This window comes from Oryctolagus cuniculus, chromosome 13 (genome assembly GCF_051225735.1).
Source record: "Oryctolagus cuniculus isolate XC-2025 breed Fujian yellow rabbit chromosome 13, ASM5122573v1, whole genome shotgun sequence".
Classification (NCBI taxonomy): Eukaryota; Metazoa; Chordata; class Mammalia; order Lagomorpha; family Leporidae; genus Oryctolagus; species Oryctolagus cuniculus.
The window spans coordinates 78,250,793-78,267,602 of record NC_142879.1 but is presented as its reverse complement, the minus strand read 5'-3'; the positions used below and the strand labels follow the sequence as shown (position 1 = coordinate 78,267,602).

General features: G+C 51.2%; 1 protein-coding gene across 8 annotated transcripts in view; it reads right to left on the bottom strand.

The window, feature by feature from the left end:
* LOC100350534 (6-phosphofructo-2-kinase/fructose-2,6-bisphosphatase 3) overlaps positions 1-16,810 on the bottom strand; it is a 94,867-nt gene that overhangs the window by 24,155 nt on the left and 53,902 nt on the right. For 4 of the 8 annotated variants that reach the window (XM_008248586.5, XM_008248587.5, XM_002721687.6 and 1 more), the window contains exon 1: positions 3,782-4,241. The exons of the other annotated variants lie outside the window; for them this stretch is intronic. In XM_008248586.5, the coding sequence (XP_008246808.2) occupies positions 3,782-3,857 (76 nt within the window). In that variant the 5' untranslated portion in view covers positions 3,858-4,241. Of the gene's footprint in view, positions 1-3,781; positions 4,242-16,810 lie in introns of those variants that run through there. 8 annotated transcript variants of the gene reach the window in all.

Below are 16,810 nucleotides of genomic sequence, written 5' to 3'. Positions count from 1 at the left end.
GACTTGGCCATTTGTCACACTTGCTGGGTGCCGGGTGAGCTGGGGGATGGCTGGATGAATCGGGGTCAGTGTCAGAGTACCTTGGAGCTAAGACTGGGCTGTTCACAAGCCACTCGTACCATTTTACTGCTACTGAACACAAACTGGCTACTTGTTCCAGTCCCCCTGCAGGTCATCAAACCAAACCAGGTTAGCTGGTGAGCACGTGAGCTGCAGGCAATGTTGACTGAGGTTGCCGATTAGGGAAAGAATCAGCCAGACGGACGAGTTACACCCCACCATCTGGACGGGGCTGGTCTGTGTCACAGCTGGGTTGGGAGGCTGGCACCCAGGGTTCCAACTCCAGCTCTCCTGCCTAGATTAAGTGACTGCCCTCTCTGACAAGGACATCTGCCCTCATCCACCCCACGGATGCCCTGAACTTATTCTCAGAAGACAGACAGTGGTTGGGAAGACCCTCGGCTCTGGCTCCTGTACCTCCTGCGAGCTTCCTTCTACTCAGAGGCTCCGTGTGATGCTAGCCTCAAAACACAAGATGCAAACTCACATCTTCTTTTCTACAAGTTGGTGAGCTGGGCTTCATTCACAGAAAGATGAGTCTCCAGAAGGGATCCATCCCCATAGCTGCCGAAGGGAACCAAGGCTGTGCTGGTCTACAGTAACCACCTCAAAGCACTACCACCAGATGAGGACAAAACTCTGCAGCCACATGAGCACCCTATGGGTTTAACATGCCGGAGACCAGAAGGCAGGCAACATGAGCACACAGAGAGATGTGGGACAACTGGTTGTGGGCAACCAGATATAAACCACTCTCCCAGCATCAGTGGTGTCCTCAAGTTGACCTAATATGAAGACTCGCATCTCAATGAGTTAGCCTCGATGGAGGATTTCCAACAGTGGGAAGAATGCATCCAATTGACACTTCTTTCCATATCTCTTCTGCACTATTTGATAGTTACCATGCACAGGCATTACTTTGCATACATATTTTAACTAACATCAAACCAACCTCAGGCCTAATGAATGGCCTTTGTAGCCGCATAGTTCTAACCGGCAACACGCAGTGGTACAGGGGATATTTTAATGATCACTGACAGATTTAGGAGGCAATACAACAGCACAGTGTGATGCAGAGCAGGGAGAGGTCACACTGCAAAAGCAGCACGTGGTGGATCAGGACTCAGCTGAGGTCTTCCTCGCATGGAACCCTGCAAGCGCTCGCTCCTCAATGAGGGGCTCTCCACCAGCAGCCAAACCCAAGGCGCTTCTAAAATGTAAGATGCACATAGTGACCAGGCTTGAGGCTCCAGTAGGAGTTCTTTTTCACTATGCCCCTCGCCTAGCCCCTCCCAACTGACTCTAACGTGCAACCCAGGCTGAGAATCACCGGCTATGAACTTCAGGGGCAAGACAGGCATCTCCTAGGGCATCCGTGCATCTCCTTAAAGCAGAATACCATGCATGTGGCCCATTTCCAAGATGAGAATCTTTCTGTCTTTATCTGAGTACCACATGGACCTCTGATCCCACTATTCTAGATCCTGAGCAAAGATAAATTAGCAGCTTGTCTCATTACACTGTAGGTATGAAAAACCCTTGGTACCTTCAGGTGCTGTCTCTGCTCCCTGTTGAAGACAGCCCTGTAATGACCCGGATGAATATCCACTTTGCTGCGCTGATGATGGCAACGTTTTATTTAAGGCTTACTAAGTGCCAGGCACTGTCTCTCAGCCCCACCACGCTACATGGGACTCCTCACAGCCCCATTAGATAAACAGTAATGCAACCCACACGACAGACAAGGATGCTGAAGTTCTCAGTGCATAAGTAACTCACCCCAACAAGTGGGGACCCAAACACAGAGCCACATGATTTTTTTTTGTGATGATAAAGGACAATCAGAACGAAGAGCCAGTCCCCCTGCCAATCAAGAGCTTAACTTCGCTTCAGGTAAGCTGATTCACAAATTCAGTTAGTCTCCCCTCCGTTCTGGTTTGTGTCTGACGGGAGGTGCAGGCTTTGCAGCTGGACAAGAAACTTAATCCATCGACTGTAGGCATAACTCTCCCCTCAACTCCCCCCTCCCCAGGTCTGAACATTTCCGACAGGGATTCTTAGGCAAATGTCTCATCTGAGTGTGCAACGTGCAGTCTGACGGAGTCTAATGGATGGGTTTTTCTCAAGCCTGGAGGAAGCATGCATGGCCGCACCCTGGCTTCTCTGAGAAATCACTAGGAGCTAAGGCGGTGCAAACAGCAACCTCGGGAGAGAAACAAGCCAGTGTGTGTAAGGGCACACATACCATCCCAAGTATTTACAGACATAAAAATCCAGTCCTTGCTTTGTGCCACCCACTGCGGTTTACCAAGCGCCCAACGGATAACACTTGTTTTATTCAAAACCGAAAGGGGGGGGGTGTTCCCCCTCTGGCCTTGGCCACACCTCCCCCTGGAACCCTGGAGTGGGGTGCATCCCCCACCACCCACAGGTTACATAGGAAGACCCTGGGCAGCTCCGGTTTAGCGAGCACGTTTCGAAGGGCCAGATCCGCGGCAGACCTGCCAAGCCCCAGCCCTCGGCTTCTGTGCCAAGAAGGCTGAGAAGCAGAGGTCTCCTGCGCATTTGCCCTCAAACCTCCGGGTCCAGCAGGACCTCGGCCCAGGGCGCACCCCAGGGAGGCGCAGGGCTCGCTTCCCCTGCACCGGTCCTGGCATGGGGAGGGCGGTGATTCAGGCTGGCAGAAGCCCAGCGCGGGCTGTCACGTTCCGCGGTGGCGCTCCTAAAAAACGTGGCAGTGGAGACGCCCGGCCAGCACCTGGAGCTCAGGTGCCCTCAGATGACCGGAAGCCGTCTCCAGGGTTTGCACCTGGATTTGACAGTCCCCTCTCGGGCTACGGCCAGGCCTGGGCAAAATGCCCACCTGCTAACTGGCCCTCGGCCACACGATGGTACTCTGGGCACCTCCTGGCCAGTCCAACCGTCCTTTCCGGAGGCTGCAGGCGGCAGCTGGCGGTGGAGAACCAGGGAGGCCTCTCGAGAGCGCATCGGGGTGACAGGAGCGGCGGCGGGAGGCGCCCGCACATTCCGAGCCCCGGGGGACGCGTGCACGTGTGACCTCCCACCAACCCGCGGTCACCGCCGCGCGCCCGCCCCTCAACCAAGCGCCACGGAGACCCCAGGGATTGTGATGTCGCCCCCTAACCCCCGCCGCTTAGGGCGCCCGGCAGTCTCCGGAGCAGAGAGGGAAGAGATGGACATGGACAGGGAAAAGAGAAGTGAAAAGAGAGAATATCGAGAAATATACTCGCACAGGGGCGCACGGAGAAAGAGAGTTAAGGGGGAGAAATGCGAGCACGAAGAAAAAGCAGACAGGAGACATGTTTAGAAAGGGGGCAGATGGAAATCGGAGGGAGGCAGGAGACGGCGGACGCCGGAGACCCGAGAGAGGTGGAGGCGCAGACGGCCGCGCCCCTTGGCCGCAGTCGCGCCGCCGGTGCCCGGGGCGGGGCGCGCGGCCCGGCCTCCCCGGAGGCGCACGCTTTCCGCCGCGTCGGCGCTCGCAGCCCAGGCTCGGCGAGCTCGCCGGTTCCGGGGCCATAGCGCCCCCGCCGCCGGACCCGGGAGCCGCAGCCAGCCGCCGCCCCCGCGCCGCCGCCCGGGCCGGCACGAACGCGCCTCCCGCAGCGGGGCATCCGCACAAAGCGGCCCCACACAATGGCCCAGCCCTGCACGCGGCGGCGCAGACTTGCAATTCCTGCTCCCGCGCGATCGCACTCACATCTGGGCAACGAGGGCCGGTGGTCGATGGGCACCCAGATCTTCTGCACCCGGCTCTGCGTCAACTCCAAGGGCATCTTCGCAGCTGAGCCCGGCGGCCCACCACCCCCAGAAGGAGAATCCGACGTGGGGACGAGAGTGGCCGCCAACCCCCGGAACAAAGAAGAGGGGGATGCGTGCGCCGGCGTGCGGCCAGCCGCTCGCTGAGCTGCTGCTTGGGGAAACGTGCTTTGTGCTCAAGTCCCGGGCGCTGGCCCGCCACGAGTGCTCCGCTGATCGCGGCGAAGGGCGCGGGCTGCAGGCTGCTCGCACGGCCGGCGCGTCCCTGCCAGAAAGCCCCGGGATGCTCGGGCGCAGTGACAGCCACGCTCCCGCTCGCCTGCTCTCCAGCTCTGCCGGGACGCCCCACTCACTGCCCGGCCTTTTAAGAGTCGCGGCGCACGTCAGCCTCGGGGCGGGCCGCATTCTTCCCGTCCCAGCCCCTTTTCACGTGGGGAGGAGGCTGCGCTGGCCAGAGGGCGGCTTGTGGGTGCCCCCTGCGGGCGGGAGACGACAGCGCGCACCGCTTCTGCAACCCAGCCCCGGCGCTGGAGAACGCCCAACCCTGCCTGACCTCTCACTCCAGTTACCCCATCCTGAGGACAGCTTCCTCCATTAATTCTGACCCCTCATCTCTGCTGTGCTAGGGGAGAGCAGCGGCGCGGCGCCATCCTGTGTAGTCTGCGGACCCTCGCGGCCGAATCTCCTGGGATACTGGTTAACACGCATCCCACTGATGCGGCCTTTTTCTACCTGTGCGGTCTCAGTACTCCGCATTCCTACAGCGCGCTTCGGGGCAGCCAGAGCCGCTTCCTGATCGTACCTGCGAGTCATCACCCACTACGATCCGTGCCATCCAAGGGGCAGGGGGCTTCCCTGCCCCTTGGACCCCTGAATCCCTCAGACACCTGAGCTTGTGCTGGGCGGCCACTGCTCCCCCTTTACCTAATTCCAAAGACCGGGAACCTTGCGAGGCCTGCGGTGCTGGGCATGAGGACAGGTAGGAAAAGCCCAAACGGCGGGACTGGAAGGGAACTTTGCAGGGGCTCAGCTGGCATCTTCATTTCCATGTATAATATTCGATGAACGTTTCTCTGAGTGGAAGAGTAAATAAAACTAGACCCCCTCCCCATTTCCACCTGCAACTCATTACTGGACTATAAGCCCCCAGACCATGCAAACTCCTACTGAGGTTCAGACCTCTCTTCTGCACACCCTATAGCGTTCCCTCGCCACTTTGTCGGTGTGTACTACTACTCTCTCCCCTTTTCCTCGCCATCTGCGGGCCCGTCGTGGAGGCAGGTAGGAGGCCCTGAGGCGAAGACCTGGGGCTCTCTGGGCGAGGCCCGCCGCTCGCGCAGGGGCACGACAGGAGATGTGACTTCAGCAAACGGAGCCTCAGCGCCGAGGCACGGCTCTGCCCTGTCTTGCAGAGAGGCGCGCACTTCTCGCCGAGACCAAGCTCTGATTGGCGGGGAGAAGGCGGCGCCCGCTGAAACCACTCTGCAGTGGAAAAGTCTGCGCAGAGGCTGCCACACGTCGCTCACGTCCCGCATGCTCTCAGCTGGGAGGGCCCAGCTCCCTGGCGGCCGGCGCAGCTGCTCCCGCCCGGTGCGCCCGCCCTACCGGTGCCTCCGCCCCGCCCCCCTCGCAGTCTGGCCGCTCCAGGGGCCGCCGGTGCGCCAAGCATCACCCACCTGGCCGCCGGCCCCAGAGGCCTCCCTGTCCTAAACCCTACCCCCCCCCAACACCCCGCCCAACCGCGCCGCCCTGCCTGGAGCCCCTGCTCCCCCCACCGCCGACAGCTTTGCTGACACGGGCTGGTTTCGGCGCTCGGGCAGCTGTTCAGAAACCCGATGCATTGCATTTGGACTTGTTTTTCTGCAGCGGGAGCAAATGCCAGAGGTGACACCCTAGAACGCCCAAGGGAGAGCCCCATGCCACTCCTGAAATAAGAGTGGGCTGACCTGAAGAGGAAACAGCAACCAGGGAGCGCCCAAGCCACCGGGAAGAGTTCCTATCCCGGGAAACGCAGGGGTCTTGCAAGGAACTCCTCCCCCCCGCCCCAGCTTCTCGGCGATGACACCTGTGTGTCCTGCTATCTGCCCACCTGGGGTTCTGCACACACCTACTGGCTGGGCATGCCCACCGAGAGGCAGAATTCTTCCTCCACCTTTCCTCTGAACTTCCAGAGACATTGTTGGTTTCATCTTAAGGGAGGAAGCAGGGACCGGGTCTGCCCCATCTTAATTTCTTGTCCAAGGTCAGCTCTCAGGACACCAGGCAGCTGATGTTCCCAAGAGATCCTAGATGAGCTTTATTCGCACACCAGGCGCCTTCCCTGCCTGCATGTCAATAGCCCTGGGTGTCCAAGACAAAGAAAGGGTTCTTCCCCAGTCACCTCCTGCCCCAGATAAGCAGTAGGCAAAGGGAAGTTAAGGTTAGGCCCCCTCCGCTGGGGATATCTAACCAGGGGAGGGGGATGAATTCACATTTGTTTTGTTTTTGTGTTAGCCGGCTAGAAACCCTTGCAACCTTTGCAGCCCTGGGGGGTAAATGAAGGTAGCAACCTCATGGAAGACATAATCTCTCCACTCCAAAACCCTTGTCAATGACGGGAATGCAGCTACAATCCAGGAATGTACTGGTTTAGCCTTCCTCCTGACTTTCTCCTCCTTGGGTAAAAGGCCCCATCTTCACCCTAGACGGTCCCCTCCGGAGCTTCACCAACTGCCCTGTCCACCCACGGTGATGTATGTACAGCCAGAACTACCAGGGCAGATGGAGGACTTTTAGATACAGTCAGGCACCTGGGCCTTATCAAAGCTAAAAATACCTTCAAGACACTTGTGAACCCCCTGTGTTTTCTGTGAAGGAGTGAGGGGAGGGCTGGAGATTACAGAGGTCAAGGAAGCATTTCAGGGGTAAAGGAAGAAGGCCGGTTAGGGTTGGTCTGTGGGTGTCTGTCCCCTCCCCACCCAGCCCCCCGCTTCCCTTACACTGCACACAGACCACAGACAGCTCTCCAGGGGACTGACTCCCTGTGGACCTGCTGTAACCCAGGGTTAAGGCAGGGAAAGATCAAACTGCCACTCAGCCCATCTCACCCAGAACAATGGAGCTGTTTGGAAGGCAAGAGCAACAGAAAGGCTTTCATTGTGGACTGAGACAGGAGCAGGGCAGTTACTTAAAATGAGCCTCTGACATTTAGGAAGACCCACCAAGTGCCTGGCGAGGTGCTTACAGAGGTGAAATCACTGGGCTCGGCCCAGCCCTAGAGAAAGGACCTCGGAGGTGGTTTTTCTCCATGACGGCTGGCCAGTGTCCCCGAACCCTTTACCCATGGATCCCAATGCAGCTGGAAGAGCAGCAACACCCACGATCCCGTGCCAACTAGGAGCACTGAAAGTTGAAACCGTGCTAGTGCCAACCTCCTCCCGGGGGAGAGGATGAGCATGGTAACAAGCTGTGGCAGGCTGCAAGCAGTCCAAAGTTGCTAATTAGACACAAAGTGTCATTATTCGTTCCTGTGAAAAATCCCACGTGTGAGAGTGAACGGAGACACCAAACAGTGAGACCAAACCCTCCACACTCACCCACCCAACAGGGGGAGGGGAGGAGTGACTTTTTAAAAATATAAAATATTTGTAATTCACGTTGCCCAGTGTCACATAAGGGGATTGAAAATCCAATTCATAATGTGCACACAGATGTTTATAGCAGTTTTATTCATAATTGTCAAAACACAGAAAAATGGGGCCGGCTCAACGGCGCAGCAGGTTAAGCCACTGACTGCAATGTTGCTCTCTGTTCATGTCCTGGCTGCTTCAGTTCCAATCTAGGCCCGCTGTGCTTGGGAAAGCAGTGGAAGATGGTCTCAGTGCTTGGGGCCCTGCACCCATGTGGGAAACCTGGAAGAAACTTCTGGCTCCTGGCTTCAGATGGGCCCAGCTCCAGCCATTGCAGCCATTTGGGAAGTGAACCAGTGAACAGAAGATCTCTCTCTCTCTCTCTCTCTTTCTCTCTCTCTCCTTTCTTTGTAATTCTTTCAAATAAATAAATCTTCTTCTAAAAGATTTACTTATTTATTTATTTGAGAGGTAGAGAGACCAGAGAGAGAGTGGCTAAAAAGGAATTAGCTAGCAAGGCATGAAAAGACATGAAGGATCTTTAAATGCATACTACTAACTCTGAAAAGGCTACATACTGTCTGATTACAACTATATGACACTCTGGGAGAGGGAAAACTCTGGAGATAATAATAGAAAGATTGGTGATTGGGGGAGGAAGGGAAGGATGAACAGGCAAAGCACAGAGGATTTTTAAGGCAGTGAAACAATTTTGTATGATGCTAAGGTGGTGTATACAGGTCACCGTGTATTTGTGCATAACCCAGAATGCACAACACCAAGGGGGGACCCTAATGTAAACTATGGACTCTGAGTGATTACGGTGATGGTGACGAAGTACTGATGTAGGTTCATCGAGTGTTAACAGACGCACCCATCTGGTGGGGAATGCTGACAGCAGGGGAGGCTGTGTTTGTGGCATGGGAGGGGGCAGGAGGTATATGGAGCCCTGTACTTTCCTTTCCTGTAATTTTGCTGTGAGCCTAAAACTGCTCTAAAAAGTAGAGTCTATTTTTAAAACATTTAAGTGGTGTCATGTCACAGTGGGTTAAGCTCCACTTAGGCCGGCATCATATATGATGCCCATTCAAGTCCTAGCTGCTGCTCCATTTCCAATCCAAGTTCCTGCTATTCCACCTAGGAAGGCAGTAGAAGATGGCCCAAGTGCTTGGGCCCCTGCTGCCCATGTGGAAGACCCAGATGGAGTTCCTGGTTCCTGACTCAGCCTGGCCCAGCCCCAACTGTTGTGGCTATTTGGGGAGTGAACTAGCCAGCAGATGGAAGATCTCTCTCTCTCTCTCTCTCTCTCTCTCTCTCTCTCTCTCTCTCTCAAATAAATCTTCTTTTAAAACTCATTGTTGTTGAACCGGTCATACATATTTTCTCCAATCAAGTGGACTTTAAATGTCTCATTATGGAGGGTATGAGGAGGGGCCACTGTGCCTCAGTCTGGCTCCTGGTGAATCCACTCAAATTGTGCAACATAAGTGCCACCAAACCCTCCAGGAAATTTCCATTTCCCTCTGCCCAGTCCCTGTTACTCACCACCTGCGTGCCTTTCCTTCCTGAGCTTGTACACACACCTCTAACGTTGTTGATGTGTGGGACCAGCATCACACCTGGCCACTGCTCTGAGAGAGCTTTGTACTCTTTGTCAGCCTCCTCACCCGATTTGCATTCAAAGACATATTTGCCTTCAAAAGCACTATATTACACATTCAAAATACATGAGCTTTGTAAAAACCAGGTCCACTGTAGTCTAGCTCACAGTATCATAGCAAAGTCAATTTCCTGGTCTAGGTTTTTTTTTTTTTTTTTTTTTTTTTTTTTGCTATAGTCACTTAAGATGTCACCATTGGCGGAAGCTGGGTGAAAGGTTCCTGGGACTCCATGTACTCTTTTGCAACTTCTTGTAAGTGTGCAGTCATTTCAAAATAACAAGTTAAATTTTTTTAACAAGTATCAGTGACAGTTCAGTTTGCTCAAATTCTGAAAAAAAAAAGAAAAGAAAAGAAAAGAAAAGAAACAATGCATGGATTGTGTAGATTCTGGCTTTGAGTGAGGAAGGACCTGGGAAAAGACAGTCACGAATTCTGTGATGATTTGCCTGTGCTGACAACACCTTTGCTTCTTGCAAATGACACACACACAGCACATGGAATCTGCATAACCCCTACACCTGGAGGAAAACAGAATCAAGCTGTGGTTTTGTTTTGTTTTGTTTTGTTTTGTTTTGACAGGTAGAGTTATAGACAGTGAGACAGAGACAGAGAGAAAGGTCTTCCTTCCATTGGTTCACTCCCCAAATGGCCGCCACAGACAGCGCTGCCCCAATCCAAAGCCAGGAGCCAGGTGCTTCTTCCTGGTCTCCCATGTGGGTGCAGGGGCCCAAGTACCTGGGCCATCTTCCACTGCCCTCTCAGGCCACAGCAGAGAGCTGGACTGGAAGAGGAGCAGCCGGGACTAGAACCCGGCACCCATATGGGATGCCAGCACCGCAGGTGGAGGATTAACCTAGTGATCCACAGTGCCGGCCCCTCAAGCTGTGTTTTAATTTGCAGGGTGATTCTGTTTGTTGGCTTTGTACAGTTCTCTGGGGGCTACAAATGGGTCTGTAGTCTTTGTCACCAGTGTGCACACTTGATGTCAAAATAAAGAAGCCGAAGCCTTCGCACAGGGTTCAGTCAAGGACTCCTAGAGGTTCAAGCTGGACCTGCCTTTCCCCGAGGTGACAGGTGGCCCAGAGATGGGCAACCACTCAAGAAGTGCATGGACCTGCTTACACACAGGGTTCTCCTTGTGGTACCCAGAGCTCAGGAAGTGCTCCCCGAGGTAGCCGTGTCTCCGACACCGCGAGGAGGAGGCTGCTGAAGCAATCTCAGTTATCCCGGGTGCAACCAGAGCCATGCCTGAGAGCAATAGCTCTCATGCCCACGAAGGTGATTTGTAATAAAGGGGGAAATGTCCATCCATTGGAATAAGAGGAGGGAACAAAGACAGACCTAGTGTTTGGTAAGAATACACCAGATGCAGGCCAAGGGTAAGTTCACATTGGGAAGCCAAGTTCACATATAGTTGTGAACTTCGCGTCCATCTCATTGCTCCTCAGTTTCACTGAAAGACAAGCTCTCTCATTGCGTTCTACATGCAACAAGTACTTGCTGGGAACTGGCTGTACCATGCAGCTATAAACTCAGCAAGATCTGATCTTTGTCAAAACTAAGAACTCGGGGCCTAGCACTGTGGTGTAGTGGGTAAAGCCACCGCCTGCAGTGCCGGCATCTCACATGGGCACCAATTCGAGTCCCAGCTGCTCTACTTCTGATCCAGCTCTCTTTTATGGCCTGGGAAAGCAGTGCAAGATGGCCCAAGTCCTTGGACCTCTGCACCCATGTGCGAGACCTGGAATAAGCTCCTGACTCCTGGCTTCAGATCAGCACAGCTCTGGCCATTGCAGCCATCTGGGGAGTGAACCAGTGGATGGAAGACCTCTCTCTCTCTCTCTCTCTGCCTCTGCCTTTTTCTCTCTCTCTCTGTAACTCTGCCTTTCAAATAAAATAAATAAATCTTAAAAAAAAAAAAAAACTAAAAATTCACTTCTGAATTCCTTCAGGTCTCTGCAATACACACACACACACACACACACACACACACACACACGCCCCTTACTTTTCTCCTAATAGTTAATGAAACTGAAGTCCAGCAATATTAAATTAATTATCTGTGATCACATAGCTGATAAGCCTAAGAATAAAAAAGACCTTCACTAGTTTGGTACTCTTGGCATTTCTCTCAATTAAATCACTTTGCAAGTAGAATGTTCAATGTCTCTTTAAAGATGTACTTATTTGAAAGAGCAACACAGAGAAGAAGAGACAGAAAGAGACAGAGAGAAGAGAAAGATCTTCCATTCATGAGGTTACTCCCCAAATGGCTGCAATAGCCAGGTGTGGGCCAGGTTGAAACCAGGAGCCAGGAACTCCATCTGAGTCTCCCACATGGGTGGCAGGGCCCAAGCACTTGGACCACTCTCTGCTGCCTTCCAAGGGCATTAGCAGGGAGTGAAATCAGAAGCCAAGCAGCTAGGACTCAAACTGGTACTCTCCTATGGGATGCTGGCATTGCAAACAGTGACAACTACACCACAATGGCAGCCTCTTGGTTTTTTCTAATACAATGCTGACAACAAAATTTTAGATCTGAGCATTTTAGATGTGGTCTGTATAATGTGCAAATAAGAATCATCTTCAGAAACTATTACGAAGATTTGTAACTCAAAACCTACAAACGGTCCTGCAGTGTAAAATGCTTAACACGTGACAACAATGAGCTAGACCCTCAAAGACTTACACACTTGCATGTTTCAGCAAAGTCACAGCAAAAGAGGCGCACGCTCAATTACTGCAGTTAAAGTGAATTTAACAAGATATGGCGACTTTATGAAATTAATCAGCATTTAAAAAAGAAAAAGATGTGGAGGAGGTCTTTGTCTTCTTATATATAGTAGTTCTTCCTTATTGGTAGGGTACACATTCCAAGACCCCCAGGAGATGCCTAAAGCCATGGCTAGAACAGAACCCTATACAATACATTATGTTTTCCTATACATACACATAGAGGATAAAATTCAATTGATAAATTGGGGATTAACAATAATAAATAAAACTGGAACAATTATAACAAAATACTATAATACAATACATGAATATGGTCCTTGTCTCAAAAAAAATCTTATTTAATTTCACCTTCACACTTTAAGAAAGTACTTTATGGCTTCTCTTTAGCATGTCCAATGGCTAGCATCACTACTCTTATACTTTACAGCCATTATTAAGTAAAATAAGGGTTATTTGAACACAAGAACTGCAATACTGCAATAAAAGAGAGTATTCTGAAAGGTTCTTGGAAAAATGAAATTAGAATATAAGTGTATACTGCTGCAAAAAGTTTGAAATCCATGTGCAGTTTTTCATAATACATATTTTCCACAAACTCTTTTGAAGAGCCCTCTACATATGAATTTCAAATGTTTTGCATGACAATAAACTTATATTTTAATTCCATTTTTCAAGAACATTTTGAAGTTTATAGTTGACCTGATATCAAGATGACTACTAAGTGAATAATGGCAGGTAGCTTATAAAGCATGGAGATGCTGGACAAAGTAATGATTCATGTCCCAGGCGGGACGGAGCAGGATGGCGAGAGACTGCCTCATGCTTCTCAGAACAGTGCACAACTTAAAACTTTGTTTCCAGAATGTTCTATTTAATTATTTCGGACCATGGTTGAGCATGGATAAATGAATCCACAGGTAGGGATCAGAGCTGTGGCACAGCAGGTTAATGCCCTGGCCTGAGGCTCCTCCAGCATCCCATATGGGCGCCAGTTCGAGTCCCAGCTGCTCCACTTCCGATCCAGCTCTCTGTAAAGCAGTAGAGGATGGCCCAAGTCCTTGGACCCCTGCACCCACATGGGAGACCCAGAAGAAGCTCCTGGCTCCTGGCTTTGGATCAGCACAGCTCTGGCCAGTGCGGCCAATTGGGGAATGAAGCATTGGATGAAAGACTTTCTCTTTCTCTCTCTCTCTCTGTATGTGTGTGTGTGTGTGTGTGTAACTCTGACTTTCAAATAAATAAATAAATCTTAAGAAAAAAAAAAGAAGAAACCACAGGTAAGAGAGGGCTACTATAGTTAAAAGTTTTAAAATGTCCTTACTGGTCAATGAAAAAATAAAATAATCCTGCATCTCTATGAAAGCTTCACTAAAATTACTAGACAGGGGCTGGTGTTAATGGTGCAGCTGGTAGAGGTGCCGCTTACAACACGGATATCTCCTATCAGAGCTCCAGTTTGAGTCCTGGCTGCTCCACTTCCAATCCAGCTCCCTGTTGATGCACCTGGGAGGACAGTGGAGGACAGCCTGAGGACGTGGGTCCCTGCCACCGACATGGGAGACCCGGATGGAGTTCCAGGCTCTTGGCTTCAGCCTGGCCCAGTTCTAGCTGTGGCAGCCACTTAGGGAATGAACCAGCAAATTAAGCAAATGAAAGACATTTTTCTCTGTGTCCCTCCCTCTCTCTGTCACTCTGCCTTTCAGATAAATAAAATAAAACTTATTAGAGAAACCTCACGTTTTTATTATTAAGAAATACAGTGTTATAGAAGAGCTGCCTCCCAGGGGTTTAGAAATTGTAACATTTCCATGACCTGTCCCATAGGAAACAGAACTTAAAACTTCCTAGCGATTAAAACAAACAGGTGAAATGCATTCCGACAATGAATTTTATTTGACCCAATATTATCCAAAATAGCATCATTTCAACATGTTATGACGTTTAAAAAAACTTTGAGAGGGCTTGCATTCTGTTTTCTATACTAAGTCTCTGAAGAAGGGAGGGAGCTGGACTTCCAGATACCTGCAGTGAGAGCCATCCAGGTACAGGACAAGAGCAAAGGCCCTCGGGTGCCACCTGGTTCACAGACCTAGCTGTTGCAGCCATTTGGGGAGTCAGTCAGCAGATGGAAGGTCTCTGTTTCGCTCTCTCTCTGGTTCACACAGAGCAGCTCTAAATTGGGGTTGGAGAATGGAGGAGGCAGGGAAGGGGCTAAATCAGTTGGCACCTTCTCCCACTAGAGTGCCCCCCCATACTGAGAAAAGACAGAAGCTATTGGAGGGCACAGAGAAGAATGAGCAGCAAAGTGTAGGATTCAGTGGGCCAGGGAGAGGCGGGCTTGATGTTCACTCAGGTCTCGAACCCAAGTACCCTGGGCCATGACACGGCAGGTGCTCCATCAGTACTGGCTGTTTAAAAGCAGTGGCCTCTGTTGCTGCTAAGAACAGGCTGTCCACAGCGGGACCTGCGTCTTGGGACCCTGAAGCAAGCAGAAAGTCAACAACCATTGGTCTGGGTCGTAAGAAAGAGAAGCTGATGGAGAATGCGTGAGGCTGGACGCTGCCTCTGAGATAGGTCTCAAACGACCCAGCTCTCAACTTCTCACCCTCTCCCCACTGACAGCCTCTCTCCTTACCAAATGGAAAGAGGAGGGTGAGCCAGAAAGCTTTATTCTGGAAAGTTCCTCCCAAAAGCTTGAAAACAGAAAAAGAGCAGCATGTTGGGACCTGTAACCACACTGTATTAAGTAAGGAGTGAGGGGCCCTCAAGACACGAAGCAGCATCGCCATAGGTAGTGGGAATGAGTGAAAGAGCAATTTACTGAGCAACCGATGCACCAGGCTTCCTTGGCTCTGCCAGCGTAGCTACTACAGTGACCCTGATTCCCCATTCTCTGACTTCCCATGCACAGCATCCTCCTAATTACAGAGAGAATCCACCGCCTTCTAATTACCATGCGTTCTTACAGAGTGAATTAGCTGTGAGCCGTCCGGAATATTCTACTCCAGCTGGCATTTCTGACCTCCCTGGAAATGTTATCAAGTTTATTTACCATTCTCTCACCAGTCTGGTTTGTGACTCCGACTCCCAATGCTTTATCTCTGGGAGCATTGCCAAAATCCAACTTCCAAGGAGGAAAATCAGAGGCCCAGACACTGGGCTTCAGTGACCCCTCACAGGGATGGCCAGCTATCTAGGGAGCTGTGGCTGAGGGTCCAGCTGCATCCCTCTCTGAAACTCAATCTTGCTTTTCCACAGTAAACACAGTAAAGAGTCCCAGAGGAGCCAGTACTGTGGCACAGTGACTTAAGCTGCCACTTGGACACCCAGATTCCGTATCTGAGTATCAATTTGAGGCCTGGCTACTCTGCTTCTGGCCCAGCTCCCTGCTAAAGCGCTTGGGAAGGCAGCAGAGATAGCTCAAGTTACTGGGTCCCTGCCACCCACGCGGGAGACCCAGGTGGAGTTCCTGGCTCCTGGCTTCAGCCTGGCCCAGACCTAGCTCTTGTAGCCATTTGGAGAGTGAGTCAGAAGATTTCTGTATCTCTTTCTCAACACTGCCTTTCAAGTAAATAAAACAAATATTAAAAAGATAAATAAAACATGGAAAAACCCTGCAAACACTTCTGCTGTGGACTGAAATGAGTCATCTCTGAGTGGGGACACTGAGGCTCCAGTGTCTGGTCCTCTGATTTTCCTCTTTGGAAGTTGGATTTTGGCAGTGCACCCCAATCCACACTCATATACTGAATCCCTGAACCCTGATGCATCGCAGTGTGACTGTATTGGAGGCAGGGCCTTTAGAGAAGTGAGGAAGTGAAAATGAGTTCACTATAGATGGGTCCAGTCAGACCAGTGTCCTCAGAAGAAGAGGAAGTTTGGGTACACAGAGAGACACCAGGGCTGGGCACCCACAGAGAACAACCACACGAGGACATGGAGAGCAGGTGGCCATCTGCAAGCCTAGGAGAGACCTCGGGAGAAACCAAACCTGCTGGCACCTTGATCTTGTACTTCCAGTCCCCAGAGCTGGAAGAAAATAAAGCTCTGTGGTTTAAGCCTCGGTCTGTGGTATTTTGTCATGTCAGCCCTAGTTATGTAACAGGTTAATAGAGTTTGGGTCAGTGAAAGAAGCCAAACACAAAAGGTCATGTATTTTACCATTCCACTCATATGAAATCTCTAGAATTGGTAAACCCATAGAGATGGGTAGCAGACTAGAGACTGCCAAGAACAAGGGCGTGGAGGAATATGGAGTGGCAGCATGGCAGCGTGCAGCTTAATGGGTACTGGATTTCCTTTAGAGGCCATGGACATTTGGTACAGAAGTTAAGATGCCACTCGGGACACCTCCATCCAGAATCAGTGCCTGGGTTCAAATCTCAACTATGCTTCTGACTGCAGTTCCTGCTCACGCATACCCTGGGAGGCAGCAGCTACTGGTTCAAGTACTCGGGTCCCTGCCACCCACAAGGGAGACCTAGAGATTGAGTCCCCAGCTCTGGTTTCAGCCTGGCTCAGGCTGCTGTGGATATCTGGGGAGTGAACCAATGGATGGGAGATCTGTGTGTGTGTGTCTGTCTGTCTGTCTGTCTCTTTCAAGTAGATAAATAAACTTTCAAATGACTAACCTTGTGTGGGTTTCATGCCCTCCCCAAAATAACAGTGGATGGAAAGACAAAAAAGATATTTGAAAAATGAAGGTGTTACACCTGCTACAGTCAGCACAGAACAGCTTACTGGTAAGGTAAAGAAGATGCTAGAAAGAGTAGGAGAAAGCAAACCCACAATCCTTGAGATAACTCTCTCTCTTTCTCTCCACAGCCTGGCTCTGGCATCAGCTCTCAGTTTTTCCCATTGGGAACTCGCTCAGCATCCAACAGCATGGAACACAGGGAAGAAGGAGAAACCAAGAGCATTAGGACGTGACAACTCATTTGACATCAAGCAGGTGGACCCACCACT